This window comes from Hippoglossus stenolepis, chromosome 4 (assembly GCF_022539355.2).
Source record: "Hippoglossus stenolepis isolate QCI-W04-F060 chromosome 4, HSTE1.2, whole genome shotgun sequence".
NCBI lineage: Eukaryota > Metazoa > Chordata > Actinopteri > Pleuronectiformes > Pleuronectidae > Hippoglossus > Hippoglossus stenolepis.
Genome location: NC_061486.1, coordinates 7,025,280 through 7,049,954, shown reverse-complemented (window position 1 = coordinate 7,049,954; position 24,675 = coordinate 7,025,280). Strand labels below are relative to the sequence as shown.

The 24,675-nt window shown below is 42.3% G+C and overlaps 1 protein-coding gene across 4 annotated transcripts in view; it reads left to right on the top strand.

Moving 5' to 3' along the window:
* Positions 1–24,675, top strand: part of robo1 (roundabout, axon guidance receptor, homolog 1 (Drosophila)) — a 210,719-nt gene that overhangs the window by 6,053 nt on the left and 179,991 nt on the right. For all 4 annotated transcript variants that reach the window (XM_047339574.1, XM_047339575.1, XM_047339578.1 and 1 more), the window contains exon 2: positions 13,707–13,831. In XM_047339574.1, the coding sequence (XP_047195530.1) occupies positions 13,744–13,831 (88 nt within the window). In that variant the 5' untranslated portion in view covers positions 13,707–13,743. The remainder of the gene's footprint in view (positions 1–13,706; positions 13,832–24,675) is intronic.

The window sequence follows — 24,675 nt, the reverse complement described above, 5'->3', positions numbered from 1 at the left end:
TCATTTGTATGGTGTGTTTGCATACATAAATGTGCATAATCAGTGTGCAGCAGGGAGAATGCAAAGGAATCTGCTTTTGTGTGTCTGTGCGAGTGTTTGTGTTGTGTCCATGCAGTTTGTGGGATCGGTGGTAACACGCAGCGGAGGGCAGGTCATCAGTGAAGAGCGCATCACCTTGTCTGGGCTCCCCGGCAGAGACAAAGGCATTAGACGCCCCCTTTCAGGCAGCGGAGAACAAAGCATATAATGTGCAGCATTGCATTAATGCAGGTAGATAAAAAGATACATGGACTAATCTGTGTAATAGATATAGTGAAACCGGCTCTCTGCGAGTCCACTCAAAATCAATGGCCATTATGTTTCCTGGACTGGTGTGTGAAGAGCCTATTTCTCCTCATGTGTACACACTCTGTGTAATAGTTGCTTTGCTTAATAATGGGCTTGCTTGGCCCTGTGGACATCGTTTGTCCCCTTTAATTACCTGGAGGGAGAGATTGTTATTCATGGTAAGAGACGGGGGAATAGCCCTCCGAACGCAGCCTTCCCCGAGGCGTACTGCTCCGAGCATTGATGTGGGAGGATGTGCAGAAAGCAGATGCTACCCGATGATTTCTGAGTGTTTGTACTAATGATGAGCTCGGCTATCTCTCTCAACCCTTTTTTAATGGTGGTTCAGCCTGATTTAAAGTCTGATTTTATGGATGGGGCAGTGGTTTCCAATCCAGCTCATCACCGAGGGCCATGCTGAAGCTCTTTTATAAAGCATGACTGTAATTCTTTATGCTGCAGCCCTTATGTGGAGTTGAAGCACGTCCTCCTTGCTGTCTTGTATCAAGTGTGGCGCTGTTTGCTTCAGAAACAAACCTGTAGTTGTATCCCATTCACTGTTTGTACTCCACATATGATCATCTTCCAAAGCATAACAATTTTTTAGATTGATTTCCTTCCTGCCAGGCGGCCATTGATCGCCGTTCATTTTAGTGCAATATGAAAATTAGACTGCAGAGGCTTGAAAATCTTCTGAGATAGATAATCAATCACATTTCTTTCGGGCCAGATGGCATTTCTAATACTTAGGTTGAATTGTTAAGACTTTGAAAACTCTGCTGATGCATTCAGGAAAGTACAAGGACTTTTTTAGGTTTGAGAGCTGGCTGACAAGCTTTGATGCGTTAAAAATCAAAGGAGGCAAACAACAGGAATACATTCAATCACCTAGAGGCTTTATAAATGTACTTTGTTATTTCTCGACTTCAAAATGCTGAGGTCACTTCTTCAAGTTTCCAAAACAAGTCCTTGTGGTCACAGCCACATGTTCACAGAGATAAGGTTGGTTAGATAAAAGAGAAAAGATACAAGGTGCTGCATCATCGTGCTTCTAAAAGTAGGAGCGTACAATGTTTGCTCACTTTATCGCCTTTACCTCAGACGTCTCAGTAAAACCACCAGGACACACGGGGACATCACGGACATTGAGGGGGTCCTCGCACAGATATCGATATCATTGGCGAGAGCGGTGTGTTTTTCCTCGAACCTTGTCCCATGTGCGACTGTCTATCCTGCCAGTGTTTAAGTGTAGGATGGGATGTGTCCCGGAGGCCGGCTCTAATTCCCAGCGGTGTCCATCAGACCCCTGTCCCTCGAAGCTCTGACAGAAGGAGCTATTATTTTCTCATCGCCCCGGTGGCCCGTGTCCCCCGGGAGAGGCCTCACCACGTGACTGACAGCTCCGTAAACACCGGCAGCCCCGGGGTGACGGAGTGAGAGTTCAACGCAGTGACGCCCTTGTCCTGCCTTTTCTCCTCCACCCCCCCTCCCCACGCCACAATCCCCTCCCACCCTCCTCCCCAGTCTTCTCATCACTGTTGCGATCTGGTCCACTTTACTTTCACCTGATACCCGGGGTCAGAAGTCACCTGTGCTGAAGTGAGGTTATGTCTAACCTTGCTGCACCTTGCCTGCAGCTGACCAGAAAACAACCACCCCCCACCCCACCCCCCAACAACCTAATACTTTTGTCATCATTAAATCCGGCCCGACTGCTTTCTCTCCCTGTGATGCTTTCTATATTTTCTGATGCACTCTATTAGTTCCTTTAATGCAGTATCATAACAACATAGCAGGATTGCAGGGGCTGCCCCGGCTCTTCTGTGTGTGTGTGTGTGTGTGTGTGTGTGTGTGTGTGTGTGTGTGTGTGTGTGTGTGTGTGTGTGTGTGTGTGTGTGTGTGTGTGTGTGTGTGTGTGTGTGTGTGTGTGTGTGTGTGTGTGTGTGTGTCAGCAGGTCTAACTCCTGAGTAACTAAGACAGATGACTGTGTCAACGATGTTTCCCCACAGGGTTGGGAGAGTAGTTCTCCTCCCAAGCTGCTCGGCTTCCTCCGCTTTACAGGCGTCGTTGGGCCACGCTGTTTATTGTAATGACCTAATGTAGATTCAGGATCAGCAGCCAGGGGCATCCATCTACATCAGGGTGCAGGAGACAGGAATACCCTCTGAGTCTGTCTGTGTTTGTGTAAACGTTTCTTCGAGTGAACGTACGGAAACAACAGTGTGTAAGTGTTACTAGATCAAATATATATATATATATTTTTTCCTTTATTGTGGAAGCCAAAAAATGAATCTTATTTTCTTTGTTATAGAAAGATAATGTAGAAAAGCCAATCTTCAATGTGTATTTAAGCAACATGTAGAATAAGTTCTGTCTCATCACAGTCCTCCCTGAGGATTTTATTCTCAATCATGCGGTTTGTTGTTGAGTCAATTCTTTCCCGTTTTTTATTGTTTTATTTGATGACTAATGCAAGTTCACGTACTGTGAAATAAACCGTCTCTGTCTGCTGGCAAAAATGGGCTTTTTCTACTAATGAAATGAAGCATTTTTGTGAATGTGATGCATCCAACTCGACGATAACAGCCTACTAATAAAGTATTTGCAAGCAACCATACATGGATGCCTCCAATTGGCTCCTGTCCATTATTCAAGGTAACTGAAATCTCATTGGTAAATGCACAGTGACTCTCTGTCTCTGTCTGAACAACATTGGGATTATAAAATACAGTTGCAAAAGGTCAAATGTGTATTTTAGGTTGTTCCGATTGTTGTTTTTCGATTGCTATCCTCCAGCACACACGATGTGAAAGTGGCACAACCCTTGTCCACTTTGCACTTTGGAAAATTTGAAGTATTAGGCCTATTGGTATGATAGTTTTGCTGAGTTGTCAGTGTCAATTAAGCTCCCCAAAGTGATTCTGTTTTTGGTAAATGCAAATATGACGAAGCCCAAAGCCTTTACGCGGTCGTTGATCTTATTATGATGCATGAGCAACTCTAAAATTTTACTTTAATTTGTTTTTGTTTTGTATTCAAATAACCCTTCTGCTGTCAGTATCCATTGATCAGTTGAAGCATTTGCATATAGTATCTCCAGTTACCCTAAGTGACGCAATGCATTTATGAACAAGTTCTTTACTGGTTAAGTTACACAGCATATTGCTTTCCAGCTAACGTTTTTATCCCGGGATGTAATTTATGGATGTTTATTGCAGTGAATGACCAATTCATCTGCGGAAAAACAGGCAATGTTCCCTTATTCCTCAGAGAATTACTGAATGACGGAAGCCAACAGTAATGTAAGCACATACAGTCTTATAGATGCAGATTTAAACTCTCGAATCAACTATTCTATTTACACTGTACTAGATTATATTGCAGTCAATCTCACAAGATAGTAGAATGATTTACCAGAGATCTTCTGTTCTTAAGAGGAAAAGACTGGGGACTGTTCAGTGTAATTCAATCCAGCTCTGTACTAATAAAAATGAGACTAAAAGGAATCATACACCATATTTAATTGTGATTAATATTTTGTAGGAAATATGATTTTATGTCTTCCCGATTCAAAATAATGGTGTACAAGTTGAAAATTGGCAAATTTAAACATTGACATTGAATGATGCATTTAAATTCTTTCAATTTCCCTCATTTAGTCCCTGTTGGAACATGTAAAAGCTCCTGGGGCCACCAGACAGGAACAATCCTACTTGTTGTACCCTTTTATGATCGTACTATAAATAGAAAACCTCCGCAGTCCGCCGCTCGCTCTTCTTTGGGCGCCGTGGACGGCTCTTCTTCATCTCTAACCCCCCAAGCACTAAAACGCACTTGGTAAAGCTTTTAAGAATGAGTCAAGCAAAATATAATGATAGAGGAGCATCTGTAGCTGGAGCATTACCACGGCAGTTAGAGCGTTTTGTTGCGTTAGAAAAGACAGATGCTGTGACAGTCGATGGTGATGATTCATTGCAGTATATTTTAGTTTTTTTTTTTTAATTCCAGTTTTCTTGTCAATGTTTTAAGTGGTGTTTGAAGTGGGTGTCATCATCATCGCCATCATCATTTATTTATTTATTTAAGACCTTGGAAGCCACATTGAGGTGGATCCCTCATTTGCTATCGTTAGCTTAGGTTAGCATAGGTTAACCAGGCTGTACAGCTCCGTGTACAGTGTCGGCTACAGATGAGTGTTATCAATCACTCTCAGCAAGAGAAGGAATAAGTGCTTCTCCCAAGATGTCAAACTTTTCCTTTACGTGTTAAAGACTGAAAAAGTGAAACTTTTGCAGCTTTGAAATCCCATATTTTTCTGTACTATATTTCTCTCTTGACAATTTATTAATGGAGGCAGTTTTTCTTCATTCTTTCAAGATCTTTGCCCTCATATGCTCTCAAATTATAAAACACAGCAGAGATGATCCGTTTTACTACAGCACGGGCGTTTTTCGGTTCTTTGCCAGAGATTTGCGGTAACAAGGGCAACATCATGAGGAGGCTGCTCTATCTGATTTATACCCAGGTCCAGCAACAAATTAACGCTGGTGCTATACTTTCAGATGCACCCACATTAATAACAAAGCTGAACCCCACAGCCGGGCAATACTGTAATGAGCCCCTTTATGTTAATGCGGCTTCGCAGAGAAACGTGGGAGCAAAGGTAATTCTGCAAAGTGTGAGAGTCCTCTGCGATACAATGAGCATTCAGCTCAGGCTTCTCTCCGGGTGCCTGCCACAGTCGAGATTAATACAGAGGGAGGAAAGTGAAAATCGCCTTTTTTGTAAACTTCTCGTAAACAAACATCGAGGCGGAGTTGTGCGGACGACAGACTCTCTTACTGCCAATTTCATTTGGCTCGTAGTTCCATTTCATAGGAGGGATTGGAAAAGGGAGAGGATATTTTGGCAAAAGAACAAGAGTTAGCTGGAGGACTTGAAAATATTCTCATCAGGCTTGTAGAAAAATTTTAAAAAACATGTTGACCCTCAGTTTTAATTGGCTGAGGGGGAAAGAAGAAGGCTGTGATCCCTGTCTGTCAATGTGTGAATGCTCTAATTAACAAGAACCTTGGAGTATTGTAATCTCCGGATTTTGGGGGTATCATAATGCATTAACTTTAATTAAGCTCGCAAGCTATGTGAGCTAATTAGATGAATGTGCTTATTTGTAATTTGGATAATATGAATATATTTTACACAAGCTCACATCAGTCAGTCTTGCTAATTACAGTACGCGTGATAGCTCTAATTGGTTATTGTCGGCGTGTCTGCCTGTGAATGGTACAGTGTGGCTGCGGCCGCTATCTGCGTGCCTGGATTAGGCTAATGTGATGAAATCCTCATGGAGAGATGATGTGCTCTGCTGAAGGCTGGGAGTCCCGAGGAGAAGGGCTCATGTCAGGGGCTTGTTGAACCTCGTACATGTTCAGGACCGCTGCTCCTGTCAGTCAGTACGAAACCCTCTGTGTTCTCATTATCTACCTGAGTTTTCTCTCCGTCTTTCCCCCGCTCTGCGACGATCTCTGCAGCTGATTATCCACGTATGGTTTTCACGTCACACATTTGATCCTTGTCTGCTGTTCCCTGGAGCATGAACGTTTACTGCTGTGAGTTGTCAGGCCCAGTGTGAGTGTAAAAACTGCAGCAGTTTCACAGCTAAACTAGTCCGTCTCCTGACATATAAAGTACCACTTGAAGGATTTGGGAAAAGGCCTAATGATCTCTTTTTTTTGTTGAAGTGAAAGAGAAAAAAGCAAAAACTTAAAAATCCTTTACTTTTACACGAAAACTTAGGAATACAAGATATTTCTTTTGACGCACGGTAAAATATTTATCATAACAGAAGTCAGAAGTGTCCTAAGTGGGTTAAACCTCTTACGTGTGACAAGTTTAAAACAGAATCTGAAAAGCAGAGAGTGTTCTGACTCTTTTAGTTCCCATATGAGTCGAACTTCAAAATCTCCCACGCTTCCTCTAATGCAATGCAAAAACATCTGTGATTAGACCCCTCCACTCCCCAGGTTTTAACTCAAGCTTCCTGATTCAGTGTCTCTGAGGAGCCCGGGGCCTGATAACCCTGATGAAAAAAAGGATTATGTCGCCATCAGGGTTATTTTTCTCTGACTTGACAAAGCTCCTCCAGAGCCACAGAAGATCTTCCACACCTGCTGAGTCGTGCTGCTCCTGACAAATCTGGATCATGGACTGAGCATAAAGATGGATGTCGTGAAGCCAAAGTGTCTCCATCGCCCACTGGTGGTTGGATACAGTACAGGTCATAAACCCTGCCTTCTCCGTGTTTGTAGATGTGACCTAGGCCAAACCAAAAAATGTAAATACATGTCAAATACATTTATCTCAAAGATGGTTTCTGTCATTATAGTTCTTATCATACTGGTGTATGTTCAAGAAATCTTGATTCCAGTAGGTTACTTAAGATTATTCATGATTGACAGCTCAGACTGACTAGTGATTGGTCGAGCTGGTCTATCCGTATGACCTCATAACGTGACTCCATCACTCAATCGCTGCTGCACAGACTCTGGCTGCAAATGACCATCGGGTCAAGATGGCAGCGTTCGTTTTCAATATATATTGGCTTTCTGGATAGTGGGAGGAAGGAGTGGCCACGTCGTCCATCTTTAGTCTATGGTCTTGAAATGTAAAATTGATAGAAACAGTTACACAATGTTGGATTGTAGGAGTGTGTGTTGTTTTTTTTATTGTGGAACACAGAGTTAAGTATTAGCTTTTGTACGTCACAGTCCTCTAATGCGAGCAGGTTAACTTGGCCCATAAAGAGAAATGATAAAAATCGGAATCACATGCAATGAGCGGTATATGTCAGATTTGAACCAGGCCTGAATTCAGAAGAACAAAATGTGCCCGTGGCCCACTTTGAAACAGACGCCTGCAGTCATGTTGCCGTCAGTCTGCCTGCGTGTTCCTGTATTCTGTTTATTCAGCTCGAGGCGCTGACAGCTGACAGCTGTGCCCAAACGAGCTCCTCAAAGTTAGGAATCGTATCAAGTCGATAGCCTTGCATAACTACTAGTGTGACACTTACTGCAAACTGCCGGATGCAATCACACGCCGCACCATGAGATAGACGAACAAGCAGAACAAGCTGTTACCATCAACGCTGTACACAGACAATAAATGCCGTGCGTACCCAGACGCGATATTCACATAAGCCCCTGTGGAAGCCTTACCTATTTATAAGTTATTGCAGAGAGCGGGTTGGAATTCATAAGGGCATATGGAAGGCAGAGGGAGATTGCCAGCCACTGTCACTTACAGTGAATGAAACCTCCGCTGCTCCCGTCCTCCAGAAAGTGCATCTGAAACACACTATTAACTTTCCCATTGCTGATGTCACTTTTTATTGCCCCATGGTTTCAGGTCTTTCCGAGTTGGCAGGCTGTGCTGCGCTGCTCTCCAAAGCCAGATAGATGCTTGTGTCAGGGCACAGAAATACAGCAATGATGGAGATATTATTCTGAGGGTTTAATTTGCCAGAGTGGGTCGGTGAAGTGCACCTTTATGGTGATAAATGCAAAAAGGCTGTTGTTGTGCTATTTGCGAGGGAGTCATCCTGAGTCAAGCGTGTTTATAGGAAACTTGCGTTTTTATGAACACACATTTGTCAACTCCTTGTTTTTTTCACAACAACATGCACGTTTTGACACCTTTGCTGCATCTGTACGTTGAAGAATGCATAGTTGAAAGTGGGTTATAAATACATTGATTCACCTTGAAATTAACTATAAGGTTAGTACAATGGCATAGTCAATTTTTGGTCAGTTCAATCTGTAAATGTTCGAACCTTTATTACCGCAGCATGTTTCTGTGCCTGTTCCCGTGGTGGCTGTGACTGATTCTAAAGCTCAGTATGTTAGGAAAGAGGTCAATGACGTTATCTATATGCAGGAACAAGGGAAGTGGCACCTTCAGAATGAAAAAGAACACAAGTGTTAGAGTCTGAAATCTTGGAGAATGCTGAAACAGTTCAGCTTCTGCAGCTGATGCTTCAGGTGAGATTGACTAATGAGATGAACAAGTGTATAGGATGAGGTTCATCAATTCAAGCCGCACACACAGATCTATTGGCTCATGTCGTATGATCTGCCTATGAATGATTTATTACCACTATTATTAATGAGATATTATTAATGAGAAGAGTGTGATTGTACCACGAGGACTTCATCCAGCCATCAAGGGGCCCTGACGTTCCTTCGCATGTGGCAGAGGGTAAAACGTGTGCTGCTTTTGTGCGGGGCCACAATAGTGAGTGGCGTTCGAACACACACTTGCAGCATTGTGCGTGGGTAATTAACATTGCATAATCTACCTGCTTACAAAGCAACTTTTGTAATTAGAGTTATGATTGCAGCCGGATAATGGCAGTGATTTCTAGAGGAGATAATGACTATTGTGCTCTTGGCAGTTGCTGCATTGTTTGTGCAGCAGACTTCTGACATATGGGACACAAAAGGACACAATGGCTCGGACTGACCGCCTTTGTTCCCACACGGGCAGACCCAATCACTGCAGACAAATTGCACTGTTGCACCATCCAAATGATGCCGACCCAGAGAAAATGGTCCAGACACATGTGAATGGGCCCGTAATGTAAAAAGCTCAGCTCGTGGACGCTGCACCTGAGCTCGCACACTGAGCCTATAGCTGCCAAGTGCTCTCTGACTGCAATAACACTGTTTCATTGTGACACGTTTCTCATCAGGAATTAGCCTGTGCCCCTCATGCTACTTTTAGTGCGTATTATATTACAGTGACCAAATTTAACGGAAAATATGAGGATAAAAATGTGCTTTTAATCATGAAAACCCTCGTTCATATGCTTAGGTCACTCAAATACAATGCAGCTGAAATTGTATTTAGTCAACGTTGTTTTCATGACATAAAATCACTTTTCCCAGCTTTAATGAATATGTCTCCGCGGAATCACGCACCAGTGTTAAAAGGGATTGGATGATGAAAAAAAATCAAAGAACCATCCATCTGTCGCACAGAAAAATGGAATTGTCCTTTAAAGAGATGGCGGAGCATTTATTCAAATAAATTAATAGTTGTCAGAGATGGCATCTTGATAGGAGGCACTTAGGCCCGTGGCGTCCGTGGCTGTGCAGTCAGTGGGGACAGGTCCATAGTGCAGACTCTGGACTAATCCATCACCGCCAGTGAGGGGGCTGGGGGGCCAAGCGCTTGGCTTCTCCCTCCAGGAAATAATCAGCTTTTAATTTATCACAGATCACATTCATGAGAAGACGGATCACTGTGGGGAGGCCTCATGTGACCAAGCCCATCTCCCCTGTCACACTGGAGTGCTTTCGGCTCTTCTAATTTATTGTAATTCCGGTTTTTCCCTCATATCATCGATTTGCCAGTTTTTTGATGAAGAGACCCTTTACCTCTATTAAATTACAGCAATTTAATAACATCAATCCCAGATTGGAAAATTAAAAAGATGTTGGCCTGACTGAACAGTGTCTGAAATAGTTTTCTACCATTTAAAGTGTTTCTTCTTTTACTCTATAAGACGTACAGTGGCCAGCACTATAAACTGGGGCAGTGAAACCAGGTCTATCCCAGTGGAGTGTATCAGAGCATATTCTAATATGTATGTCAAATGCAGGACATCCTAATGGCTTCATATTTGTTTCTTAACCCTGCATGTTGCCACCGTCGCCCCCACAGGAGTCTGGATGATTAGTAGCACGAGCAGAGTGATCTATAGACGCTCAGGGAGGGGGGGACGGTTCAGCCTCGTGTTGTCCACCCTCCCCACCAACCACATTACAGATGCCAGGCAGGTTAATCCTTTTATTGTAATGAAGTGATGGAGCATAATGTGCTGTGAATGTGAGATGCTTAAGGAAGTGTTGGCATTTTTATGAGGAAGGAGTAGCCATGGTGACACGCAGGACAGAGTGCTTGAGAGCCACAGGAGCCATCCATCAACTGACATCAGCTGACGTAGCACAACACAACAACGCACTCTTCAGGGGATTTGTTTCTGCGTCTACACTTTGAGACGAATCCCGATTTATTTCCACTGCTCTTCCAGCCTCACGTTACTGTGAATTTTGGCCACTTCATCGAAGCCGGTTGTTTTTTTTTAAACTCAAACTTGGCCTAGTTATAATGTGCTGAAAGTCGATATTTTGCCAGAATCAAAATGGGCTGCAGCACACATACTAGATTTAATATTGATGATACATACTGTCAGCTGTGACCATTGTAGTTGGAGTAAACTGCTGCAGTATACGAGTTAAAAGGTAACTGCAGGCTTTACCCCTGAAAGCATCAGTGTCAACTTCAATCTATCAACTTTACCGCGGATTGAATATCATAAGAACCATGTGCTGTACTGTATTCAGTAATCATTACTATCCCTATAATTACTCAGCTTTTAAATACCATAAGACATTCCTTAAGTGCTAGCGTGTGCAATCCCTGTGACGTCTCTTATTATGTTTGATCTCTCCATTTCTGCTCTACTGAAAATGCATTTTATAGGATTATGAATAAAATGAACTCTGAAGTCTAAATGGTGTTTGATAGAACGCAGGGTCGTTAACGGCAGTGGAGAAAATTGGTTGTATAGTTTGGATTATTTAAACTCTGTCTAAATATAATACTCACATGCTGTATGTAGGTTGTGAGTTGCTGGACGCAGTAATTGTAATATCCTGTCCGTACAAAAAAAAGTATGAATGCTCTTATAATTAGGTATATTTATAAGTATATTTGTACTTGCTCTATTGTTTTCCTGTCCTCCTGCTTTTGCTTCCTACATTCAGTCTGTCGGTGTAAGAAAGTGCAGTGGGCTTCAGAAGCACCAAAGCAGAAGATGAAAGAGAAATGGATTAAGCAGTGAGGTGTCGAGGTCCCAGTCAGAGGTAATAAGAAGTTCACTCTTACTCTCAGATTCTCTCCAACTAGCTTAACCTTAAGTTACCCGCAAATCCTAGTTTTAAATATTTCACCTGACGCTTGTCCAGGTTCAGGGACGTTGCACTCGAGCGTCTCATTAGTGCATCGACGGGAACATCTGCGAGATGAAGTGGAAAAGTTGTGTTTTTGCTCGTCTGTGGAAACAAAGGTGTGAGCCCCACAATTATCCGATCGACTTGAAGTGCTTGGGTCATGTGGAAGTGTCATAATGAGAAACCACAGGTTTTGAATGACATTGTCCGGGATTAGCAGGCATCCAAAAATCAATTTGTGGGCAGTGAGTGTTCTGCTGATGGTTCTTGTCTTTTGTGGGACTTGGTCAGTGAGCCAGCAGCAATGCCTCTTGTCACTGCTGATTAATTGGCTTCAATCCGTTCAACAGTCACTGAGTCAGATAAGGACGGACAATAAGGGCCTTTCATTCCTCTCCAAACCGAATTGGTAGTGAAAGCCGAGAAGGCCACTAAAACAACTCTTGTAAAACATGCTCATTTCCTTTGATGGAAGCCGGTGTAATAACGACTACAGAGGAAAGGTCATTGATTGGAAAGTGATGCATCTTCACGTACCTGTTTGTGGTTTCCAGAGGGGAGGGCTCAAATAAATCTTCCTTTATCTCTAATCTGTCCCTTCATTAATCAAATGGAACAGGGTGATGAGTAGAATTACAAAGTCAAAGTCACCACTTGCTTCTGGGTGAAGGAGGCCAGCTCACTTCCACGTGTCCCACGTTTCCAAAGACCCCTGGCGCCCACTTGTCGCCGCCATCTCCTGCCTGGTAATTGGGTATTTATCAGATTGCCTGCGAGAGGAAGATGCACTGTTTATCTGAAACCATTATCAAGAAAAATGAGGAGAACCTAGTTCGCCGCTCCTCCTGGATACTGGCCTGCTACTGGTGCAGGTGGCCATGCCGAAGAGAAACCACTGGAATCCACAGGGGGAAACCACAGAGACTTCTCTTTATCACACATTTAGTTGGGAGCGCGCTCGTCATCGTCAAATGCAAGTGGTGCAATTGTGCAAATATAATAATTCTCCGGCTCTGCTGTGACATTGGAGGAATGAGAGGTGATGATAACGAACGCTGCCGCAATGAGCTCCCCGTGGTTGAGATCTGATAGACGGCCTTTTCAGAGGCTCTTCAAATTCCAGGAAATGCATATAAAGGTTTGCAAGAGAGTCCACCGAGTACCTGCTGATAAGATTGGGAGAAGAAAAAAAAGCTATATTGGTATTCCTCTGCCCTCTTCTGCTTTCAAACCCATTACAGAGAGGAGAGTAAGAGAGGGGGTGGCGTAGAAAGGAGCAGCCAATAAGTGACAAATAATTGGCTCTTTTGGTGTGGATTAAAAAGGTTTGCAAAAGAAATTAAAGGGGCTTTTAACGCATGATTGGAAGGAGAACATAGTAAAGTAGAATACGCAGCACAGGGCAAAAACCTTTCTGAGCAGCGGTAGCTTTGCTAACGGAGCAGTCCTTTTCATTACTGCACACATTCACCTCTTTATTGAGAGGAGGTGATATTAAATGCTCTTCATCATCTCAAAAGATTCAAGGCTTGAAGAGACTGTCACTGCTGTAGTGCCTCGGAATTTATGATAAAGCTAGTCCATCATATTTTAGTCGAAGCATATCCAATTCTCGGAGTATGTCATGCCTGGGAAAAAGGGCTGCAAAGAGAAAATCAGAGTGCATAGCGGTGCAGAGAGGAAAGTGTGAAAGAGAGAGAGAGAGATGTACGGAGACGGAGCAGGAGACGGAGCAGCCGAGCCTGCCTGGCCTGCTGGATGTAATCAAACAAGGGTGAACAGGTTGTTCCACAGATGGCTGATGCGGAGAATCCTCCGATTTATTTCCAGGCTACAGACGGTCCCTGTCACTGTGCGCAGGTGATGTCAGCGCCGCGGCATCGTCTCGCACACCCCACTAAACTCTGACGCCTTTGTCTCACCTGTCTGAAATCAATTTGACACAGAGGCATCGGTGTTGTGTGTGTGTGTGTGTGTGTGTGTGTGTGTGTGGGGGTGTGCATGCATGAGTGCGTGTAAACAAAGAAGTTCGGCAGCAGAGGAAAAGTCGATTCACAATCATCTCTAAACTCTGTAAGAATTACAAATTATGGATTCATCTGCCATATCATTACAAAGTAAAGGGAGTCAATAGAGAATTTAGTTCTGTCTTCCTGTTCACTAATGCTTTAAACTGTTGTTATGGGATGTTTTCGCTATTGTGTTCATGCTGCTGTAGTAATCGTTTTTCTCCTGGTACTGTATTTCATCGGTTTTGCACCAAAAAAATCAAATTTTGATATTTCTTATTAATTTTCTTACCCAGCAGACAGAGGGATATTCCACCAACATGACCGCCCTTTAAATGTTTTAATGTCTTTCCCCAGATTGACGCCCAGTGATGCCAGGACAGTGAGCAGCACGATGCGTGGTGCGTGGTCAGGGGTGACACCCCTCTTCATAATGCTCCTGCTTGGAATGGCCCGGGGACAAGAGCTTCCTATAGTCCCAGGTAAGACGTTTCATATTGCTCAGCATGTCCTCTCATCTGTGATAAAGACTTCATGCTCCGGCTCCATCATCATGGATTGTGAGCGAGTCTGTGTGATTGTCTGACTCTTACAAGCTTGACACCTTTGCTCTGGTTCCAGTGATTTATTGTTGCTAAGTAACTATAAACCTCAAAGTTTGAGGAGTTATATAAGTAAGTTGGCACCAAGATTGTTGTGTTGTTAATGCGAACATCAGCACGTATGGTTTTATAGTCTTTTAGGGTTATAGGGTTTACCACCATCCCTGTGATAAATCATTTTCTGAGACCGATCACCAGTCTGAGGGAGGACGGGTCAGAGTAGTTTGTTGCTGATGCACATCTCTCGAGGTTGATAGTTCTAGCTATCGATACAAGGATATAAAAAATGGGGCATAGTAGGTAAAAATGAAAATTTCACGTTAGTTTAAAGGCTGTGATCGAGTCATATCCAGTTTTGTCAGAGTTGTGTGTATACAACTCTGCTTCTTGTTTGAGCTTGTGTTTTGACTTGTATTGATATTGCACTAATAAACAGTAATCATCTCAGTGGTGGTACCTACACTTTCTAAAAATCTCAAACAATTCAGGCCATTTCCTGAGAATTCGATGCCTCCACCGTATCTGAAACATTGAGCTACAATAGAAGTTATATTAGATGTGCAGAAATGCACCAACACTTGGTAAATGTAGCTAAATACTCTAAATGGCTTTTTATTATTTTAATTAGATCCGATTATGCATTTTCCAAAAGCAATATGTCATTGTGCTCTCTCGTGTGGAAATGAGCTGCGCTTTTTAATCAGCTTTCTAGTCTGATGAAGATTCTTTTTCTCATCTGTCTTGATTAATACACAATTTCATATCTTGCTCAGATCTTTTGAGATACAGGTATCATTTCTTTTATGGCTCGGTTTGACTTTTCAAGAAATAGTTTTCGAGAATTTTCTCCACGTCTCCCCGTCCTAGATGAGAGAATCACGTGCAGGATTTTTAATGTCACCACAATCGGCGGTCGTATCAGTTACACCTTGTTGATTTCACTCCTTTTCCACCCAGTTCCCATCAGACTGGATGACGGGTCCACGCAGCCCTGGTTAGCAGAGCATTTCACACCCACTGCTTTCTGTTATTACTTATTCTGGCTCCTTCTATTGCCTTTCACCTCTCATTCATTTTCTTTGACCATGTTCATGGGCACCACCTTCTTTCTCTTCGTATTGTCTTTTGCCAACACTATCTTGGAGGCAATTTACATGTCAAGCAGGGGGCAGGGTGGGGCTCGCTCGACTCTGATTTAATAGTGTGCGTGTGTGTGTGTGTGCGTGCATTCCCGTGAGTTTGTGAGTATTCGTGTGCATGGGTGAGGGATCACTACCTCGGCAAAAATGCTTTTAATATCACCCGTGGAGCGGGGTCTGTGACTGGCAGCAGTTATTAGGATTGAATTCAGCCTGTGGTGAGTTGACACTTCTGCTTAACACTCCGATGGCATCACAGAGCTATAATAACCCAGGTCTTCTCTTATCCATAACACTTCCTGCTCATATTCTGCTCCAGTTCCAACTGAGATAACAAGATACAAGGTGACATCCGTCCGAATCATAACGGCGGCGTGACGTACAGTATCTGCACGTGCATCGGCGTCGGGAACAAAGATTTAAAAAATAGATATTCCCTCTTATGTAAGGCTCTCGATGCCTCGAGCGAGGTGTTAAGCTTCAGTGACAGTTCGCCCGGACCAGAGAGGGATGTCAGATCGGAGTCATGAGTTGTGCTTTCTGCAGATGTGTCAGCACAGAGGAGAAACTGTCATAAACATCTAGATGTGGGGGGAAATCCGAATTCCGCCCGGGCCGCGTGCCTTCTATCTCCCGATGTCTTTCAGTGAGAGAGAGAAGTGTCAAGGCATCACTTTGGTTTTATTTCTTTGCATTCTTGCTGACTGACAGCTCTTTTAATTTGTCTCCGCAGTAAACACTGGCAGTTCCCAAAAGCAATGATAAGAATGAGGAGGTTAGGGTGATGGATGGGACTAGTGGAGTTTTTCTGACTTTCAAGCACTTTTATGTGAGTTTGAAGGAAACATACTTTTCTAGCGTCTTATCTATTCATTTTATTTGTTGAGCTTTTATTCATTTTAACATTTGGCTTATTTATTATAACATTTATTTTAGGGTTGGATGTTACTTGTGTTTCATACTCTGATGTATTTTGAGTGTGTGTGTATTCTGTCTTGTCTGTGTTCTGGTGAGGCAGCAGAGACAAATTCCAATCTGTCTTTTGCTGCACTCATGGCCTCCAGTTTTTAAATCCCTCAAATGGAAACTTTTGGATGTGATCGTCCAATTTTAGTTTGAAAACTCCAGGGTTGCATTTTAGTCTGGAAGAAACTGAGACTTTTGAAAACAATGATGCAGATACGCAATGTTTACTTTGAGTCTCGTCAGTCACGATGTTTCATTCCTCAAACCTTTTTGTGATTCAACCTTGTCTGGGTTCTGTGTCGTCTGGAGATGTATAATACTCCTGATAGCTCTTTAAAATGTTGCTCTGTATTTTCTATCAGACAACCTCTAAATCTGTTTGTTCTGTTGTCTGACCAGTTTACGCTGATCTGTTACTTTCAGTAAAGGTTCCACCTCATTGTAAAAACCCTTGTCTTACTTTTCGTCATTGCTTTTCTTCATTTGTAATATTTTCTGCAACAAAGCAACCAACTGCAGTGGACAGTTCCTGTTTACATCAGCACATACATGACCAGCATACGTGAATTATCATATATGATATACATTTTGAAGTGTGTTAGTGTGGACAGATTTTATTTTGATATGGAGCTGAATGCTGATCTGTATGGACGTTGTTTTTAGATGAATCAGTGTGACAGTATAGAGCTAAATGATGTGTGATCGTGGCATATACTGTATGTAAGCAAACAAAAACATGCCGACACAAAGATAACTCTAGAAAATTTAGAATATCTGAATATTTCACAATAACAGCAGATAACTGATTAATATTACAGTTTTTTGAAGTTTGCATAAACTCTGTTAAAACTTTAAAACCCTGTAAAAGTAAAATATTAAAGCTGCGTTCATATGACCATGTGCATATATTGTATCCAGTGTTGTAAATGTATTTAGTTTGCTTGTTTTAAAAAAGATTGGACGTACACACTCTCTGAAGTGGTGGCAGCTGATTTCTACTGACAATTCTATTCATAAATCTTTTCTTCACTTTGCACTGAATCCTCTATCATCTGCTCAGCTAAGCAGGCGCACGTTTATTGTACCAGAATTATAAAGATAAAGAGGTTGTCTGTTCACTGTAATTTACCTCCTGATCATTAATTTTCCATATTGCTCCACCAGCCTCTGTGCAACAGGCGCCTCATATAATTTTAGAGGTGGGTTGTGTTGGGGGAGGATGACAGAGCCGTATAATGTTTGTTTAGTATTAGCTTTAACTTAAAATTTCTGCTTTGCATCACTGATTTTGTGTTCTTACATTCGCTGGATTGTGAGGTTTGATGTAATTTATCTCGACAGCGTTTACAGACCCACAGAGCGTCTGAGACTGACTGACACATGCAATATTTATATGTGTGAAAGTGTCACGATAGTTAATCTTGTTTTCTTCATTCCGCTGATGCGCCTTTATCGGCGAACCTGCCCTTTGATTCGATTTGTCCAGACAACCCGACGCCATAACACCAGATATTGGATCTGTCATAGCCACAGTGCAACTTGACCAAATTAGATTTACTCATCTTTCTTCCTCTGCGCAAACAAATTAAAACAAACTCTCACAGATGAACTCCTCGTTGAAAACACTCACTTTTCCAGATGGCTCTTCTTTTTTTTTTAAGCTATACTCGAGCATAAAGTGTTCACCCTCCACATGAAGTGAGTCATATATATATAAGTATATATCAGGTGGAAGAGCCAGGCCTGTGTTGTACCGTGGGTTCCATATATTCCCTTTACATTCGGTATTCAGCCTGCTCGCCACCCCAAAGGTGATTAAATATGTGGTTAATACAGCACCATGAGAGTATTGAATTACACAGGAGCCATGCTGACCTTTTTAAATTACAGAACCAATTGTGCAAGACGGCAGAGGAAGTTTATAACAGGTACTGCCAAGAGGAGCCCGGAGGAGAATAGATGTCCTGCTGACGCTCTCCTTATTAGTCCTCTGCACCATAAGCACCATATTTAACACTCACACTTTCCTCGCGTTCTCCCACTCAGGGTCTCATCTGATGGCAGATTCTTGTGTCTATTTGTCTCTCACTGTTGTGCACACACAGCTACACACACATACGCACCCGCATAAACTAATTTGACATTTCATTTCACTGCTGATGAGACGCGTATCACTCTTTGCACAATGAAGCCTCACTCCATAAATCTTGATCACTGGCCTTTTTTTCTCAGATGCAACCTCGTCAGCATTTTGGCTTTCGATGAGACGTGAAGGTCGTTCCCGATGTCGGATCTAATTTGAAAATAAAGGCAGAAAAATGAAGCGGGCTACTTTGGCATCGGCCACACGACTTCGTGGAGTCACAGCCATTTTTCAGGGATGACTGTACTCATCTTCAATCCCCGTTGAGAGAATTGGAAACCTGACTGGCAGCGATACAACAATCTCCGCTTGGCAAAGGGCAGACAAAAGCTTTTTACCAATGAAATGTCAAAATAAAATATTCAGGCATTAAAAACAAAGTATTTTCGTCCTTGCCAACTTTCAGGAGGGATCTCTGATTGCTTTATGCAGCACTCTGCAGAATGTCCCGTAATTGTATTCAGGTGAAAAATCCTCATTTCACCGCTGCTTTTTTTACTCTTCTTTCACAAGGGAGATGGTGCCATTATTGGAGAAGGGAAAGGATTGAAGGCTGGAACGATATAATTTCATGACACCATTCATTCCATTAAGACATATTAAAAAAGCTTTGTCAAGGAAAAACCTTTTTTCTCTGAACACTGTCCAGACTGATTCATCAGAGCAAACCAATCGGAGCCTTGTCAAGTTAAAACTGCTCGTGTGCTTGTCCCAGTTGTTAGTCCATGCATTATTTCCCCTTTCACCCTTTTTTCCCATACACCATATCAGCTCCTTTTATTGTGTGTTCAAGGCTACATTATTAGTTGTGTGTGTGTGGGGGGGATTCAATCTGTCCCAACACCTCCATTATAAGTATGATGTATGATAGTATTTGTGTTCAGGGAGCAAAGTGTTTGCTTTTGTCTTCAATGGAATCACAACAAGGTGTGTTCATGCAGTCGTTTACTCTGGAGCCAAAGTCATTATTGGGGCTTTGCACAGAAAAGCCTCGAATCCAAAGTCAGGAGATCTCTTGTGCTCGTTGATGTGTGGATGCAGATAATGTCTGTTCTCTGAGCGGATGTGTACACTCCACATTTGTGGCAGGACAGAAGATGGAAAAGATTAACTATTGGAGATTTTGTTTTTTTGCTCTTTTTTTTTTTGAATTGCTAGCAGCCTGGCCTTGAGGCAATGTGATTGTAGGCATAAGTAAAATATCTCTAATAACTCAACAAAAAACCTCATGTAGTTAAGTTACATTCTGCTGTTTCCATGCTACATCTATTCATATCATGTACTATGCTGTGAACACTCATACATATTCATACTGTTGTCATACTTTTACATGATTTTATTCATTTTACAGAAAAACATTCTTGAGAGGTGTTATTGTGTTGGACCAGTAATGTGTCATTGGAGAATATTCCTGTGGAGAAAAACTCCATTGATCTCAGATCTACTAATAAACTATGTTGCACTGTTGTCACAGTTTTACTCAGATACATGAGATTTGTTTTTTCTGTTGCTGAACTTGAAAAAAAAAAAGGAACATTTCTTCCCATGTCGTTTTAGTGGTGCCGCCTCCCAGTAACACAGCTCCCAGTTCAGTTTGAAACTTGGCAGGGGTCTTTCTGTGTGGAGTTTGCATGTTCTCGCCATGTTTGCGTGGGTTTTTCTCTGGGAAGTCTGGCTTCCTCCCACAGTCCAAAGACTGACAACTCTATATTTATTGTAGATGTGAGTGTGAATAGTTTGTGTGTCGGCTCTGCGATACACAGGTGACGTGTCCCGGGTGTTTCCCACCTCTCACTCAATGTCAGCTGGCTCCAGCTCCCCTCAAAAAGGAGAAGCACTACAGATAATGGAAGGATGGACGTCCATGTACTGTAATTTATTGTTTTTAAGGTTTTACCATGAGGCTTACTTTATAGATTTGTATCTGGTACCTCCTTTAAATCTGCTCCTGTCATTACTTGTTTCACCAAGCATATTTCAAATCATTTATATTCAACATTATCTTTTTTTTGCATATTTGTCAACCTCCTTCTCTTTAGATTTATTTTACATTTTTAATAGGGGCTGTTGTGATTCCATTAAAAAACAGAAGAAGTCTCTCTGCCATCTCTGTTTCTGTTTAAAAACAGCAGCTCTGCTCACAGATAATGTTATTGTTTAAAGCATCTGACAATATGCGTCTGTCCCGGGGCACGCAGCCCAGTGTTTATCATCTCCCTGCCTCTCACTCCATCCGGCCGCCATTTAATTACAGAGCAGGGCACAAGCCAGTGTTTCCTCATCACACTCCCTCCGCCCTCAGGCCATCATTTAATGATGAAAAATCTGCTCCAGGAGGTTTGGGCATTTGTTGTGTTATTATTCTCCTCCTTTTTATTCTCCAGCCTTTTCTCTTTTTCCCATGAATGTGTGTGTTTGTGTGTCTTTCACACAGCATGCACAGCTTTGTTTTTTTCCTCTTATATTTTGCTCTCAGGCTTGAAATTTGATGTCCTGAGCTTCAGTTTCTTTATTCCACGCCTGCAGTTACAGCTTCATGTGTGTCCGGTGCGACTTCACCTTGACTCTCGTTACTTGTCACTGTTGAAGCAGAATCTATAACCGAGCCCAAGGGGAAGGTGAGATTCAGGACCAGCTGCACGTCCTGTAATGGACGTGCAGTTAGAAAGAAACAAGACATCAAGATGAACTCTAATAAAATTGGGAAAGAAACTTTACTATCTGATGTTTTGACCCCACAAGAGTGTGTGTTAGTCATTGGCAATAGAGCTGTAAGGTCATCATAAAATATGTTGACTAATCCAATAGTCACCAGCTTCACATGCACCTTCAACCTCTGAGGCATTCTGACTCAAAGTCTGGGAACCTCTGCTGCGTTTATTAATCTAACACAGAAAATCCTTCAAGCAGCAATAAGATATTTTTTTCTGTTGAACATTGATACACTGATTGGCTTGAATCAATATTTTAATGATAAATATTTCTTTGTATTAATTTGAATGAAAAGAAATACACTTTAAATCAATCAATATTGGAACGGATAACAACACAGTATAGCTGCAATGTTTTTACCTCCTCCTTCGCTGTGCTGTGTGTGTGTGCGTGTGTGTGTGTGTGTGTGTGGGTGCGTGCACTTGTAAGCATGCGGTATTATGGTTTGTTGTGCATGCAGCAGAGTTTATTGATTTCCATAGAGACATGACACGGGGCACCTCAGCATCTTTTCACCCCATACCTGAATCTGCCTCTCTCCCACCCTCGCACATGCATCCAGCATAACCCCCCACACACACACACACGCACACACACACACACACACACACACTCCCCACTCCCCCATCCTCCGAGCCGCAGCTTTCCCCTCTCCCAGGGTTTGTGCTGTGGGGCTGCGGGAGAGTGTCATCTCAGAAATGAATTTCTCCTCACATCCCTCTCTCCATTAAAGAACCTGTTTGTGCTCCTGCAGCAGCGCGCAGAACTGCCCTGCAGCTGTTTGTGCTCTCACACACAAGTACTTGTTATTTATACCTGTGTTGTGTCTACTGTGGCTACCATGCCTCTCGTGCACTTAACAGAAGGACTGATATTACTTTGGATGTGTCTTTGTTCATGTTTATTAATGGATAATTCCTGTTATTTTACTGGTTGTGGCTCTTTTTAGATATTTTGCAATGTCACTGTGGAAGCTTTCTGGCCTTTTAGCTTTTCGAGCTGCACATCCTGAGGGGCAAAGTTCAGGCGAACACAAACAGTCGTGATAATCCAGCCCTTCAACACATAAAACCACTGTTTCTATCTTTTGTATATTTTGTTATTTTCTGGTTCTTTGACTCCAGTGATTGAGGTTCACAGTAATATTACTTTTGCCTCGACTACACCGTTTCCTTCAAGACATGTTTATGTCGCTGAAACACTCGTCTGCATGTCTTTGTTGTTGTTTTATGAGTCCAATATCATTTCATTTTGTCATAAATGCATGAAAATTTGAGTTTAAAAAGAACCACAGCGAGAAAACATTGTCATTTCCAACACACATGTCATTCTGGTGTTATGTGTGATGAGGCACTCGTCCCGCACGCATCTCCACAAACTGTTGATTTGGATTCCGGGCTCATCTGTGTAGATTGCGTACACCGAGGGACGAGCAGACAAATTGAGCAACATCCATGATTGGAAATCTATGCGTCTGCGTGCTTGGCAGGACAATGAACGTCTCTGCTTGTCTCTGCAGAAATCACAAGCAGAGATCTCCCAGACATATCTGTTGATTTTTCACTTCATAAACAAGGCAATTTGGGTTAATCAGTGTATGTCTGTGTGCACCCCCTTATGCTCATCTGTGTATGTGCATGGCAGTGGATTAGTCACTATGAAAAGTTTTTAGATTGAGGGGAGAGAACAGTTGGATGCAAATCCCCACCTCCCCTGACAGTCGCCGCTCTATCTTGATGTTCCATTGAATTTGAGCTTTAAAGGATCTGCAGCACCACTGGGTGTTCCATGCATGTAGCCTAAACGGCCTTTGTAAAGCACTGAATTGTGAGCTCAATTTCCCATGCACGCTCATCTTTTTTCCTTTTTCCCATTTGAGACAAGGCCTTGGAGATGATCCCGCTATTCTGGCAAGTGGCCGTTTTAAATGGAATCTATTTCAGCCCTTTCATTTGTCAATCAGTCTGAAGAGTCAGTCTCCAACGGTGTCTCAATGTGAGGCTGTAATTGTCAGCGTCCCCTTCTGCCCAGTGCGCAGCCGGACGTTTTGCATGTGAAAGGATCCTGAAAGAAGACGTGAGCGCTGAATTAATACCCAAACCGCCTTTTGTCTCCATCACTTTGGCTTCTGCTGCTCTGAGACACGGAGGCAGACATGCAGACAATCGATGAGGAAGAGGAGAGGAGGAAGGAGGTCTCGCTTCTTATTCAAGTGTAAACTGCAGCATTCAACCCGAGGGGTTAAATCCACCTGTAGTGCCCTTCCTCAGTGTCCATTTATGAAGCGTGGTAAAAATATCTGCGTGATATTTCATTATTGTTTGAAATAGTCCAATATATTGACATCATTGCTCCCAAGAAAGTCTGAAGCTGTATAATGATGAAACAAACATCCACACAACTATATAGACTAAAGATTATAGATTTCTATAAATGAAGCTACCACTTATAAATAATGAGATGTCTCGCCAATTCAACATGAAAGAGAACACGCACCCTCACTGCACTGCGTTTTAAAGACACATAATATTGTTCGTGATGTGATTCTGTTTAAAAGTTGAGAAGGATCAAACTTTGTGTCTCCGTCGTCTCAGTGACAACGTGGCAAACACCCATTTGCGTTCGATTTGATTAAACTGAAGCACGTAGTTGTTTTCTGCTGCAGTCATTTCTTCATGATATAAATGTAATGAGCTCCCTGCAAAAAAAAATAAAAAAATCAATGCACAGAAACACATCCTTTGGTTAAATGAAGTACTTCATAATTCTCCACAATGTGGGGAAATTGCTGTCCAGGCTCAAGCGTCGATGCACATTATCAATAAAAGTGCAAAGTTTTCATGTTTTATCGTCCATTTAACTAATTGTGGTCTTAAAAACCGATTGGTTGCAACAGTGATTTAAAAAAAACAAACAGATTCTACATGTTTTAGATTAATAAAATATGAACTTTTCCAGGGGGTTCAATAGGTTTTACAATCAAAGCATCTGTGTGGTTGCACTGTAAAGCTCTATGCAGGTAGACGACTGTACACTGTGCTGTAGAGACTTCTCAACGCCGAATTTCCAGGAAACTTAAATGTTTTCGTTATGAAATATTTAAATGCTCTGTGCTTCGAAAGCAGAAGGTCAGGTACATGCAGAGAAAAATGTCTCCAAGTCTTAAAGAAGCTTTAGAATCAGGAACAGGATGCAGCAACTGAACTAAACCAAAAGTTTGTCTACATTTGAGCTTAACTTCCACATTGTTTAACTAAAGTCTTTAGGTTTCAACACAATAAGTTTCTTTGCATCAACCTACCAGCTGCAGTATACCTACGTGCTCCTGGTTTACCTTCCCATTCACAGAAACGATAACTGAGCTTTGACTCCACACACCAGCTGATAGCAGTCTGTCACGCAGCCCCTGGCATCGATTGTGTTTTTAGGAAATGAAACACTGCTATTTTTTATGAGTTTTCCTTATCTCCTCTAAATGTTGTTGTCCCACCTGCGCCCTTCATAATCTCTCCAGGCTCTCCCAGCCCAGTTCCAGCACGCTGCTGCTGCCGTCGTCGTCGCTGCACACGTTATGATTTGGATAAGAAACGTTCGGGGACATTGGAAGATAGGATTCCCGCCTAGACTTGAGGAATTTTCCTGTTTTGATATATAATAAAGCAGAAAGATATAAGTAAGATTATAAGAAAATGGGCCTGTCACAGCTCCAACTTACATGGCCAGATATTACCAAAACCTTTATTCCATTTCCCTCAGTATTTGAC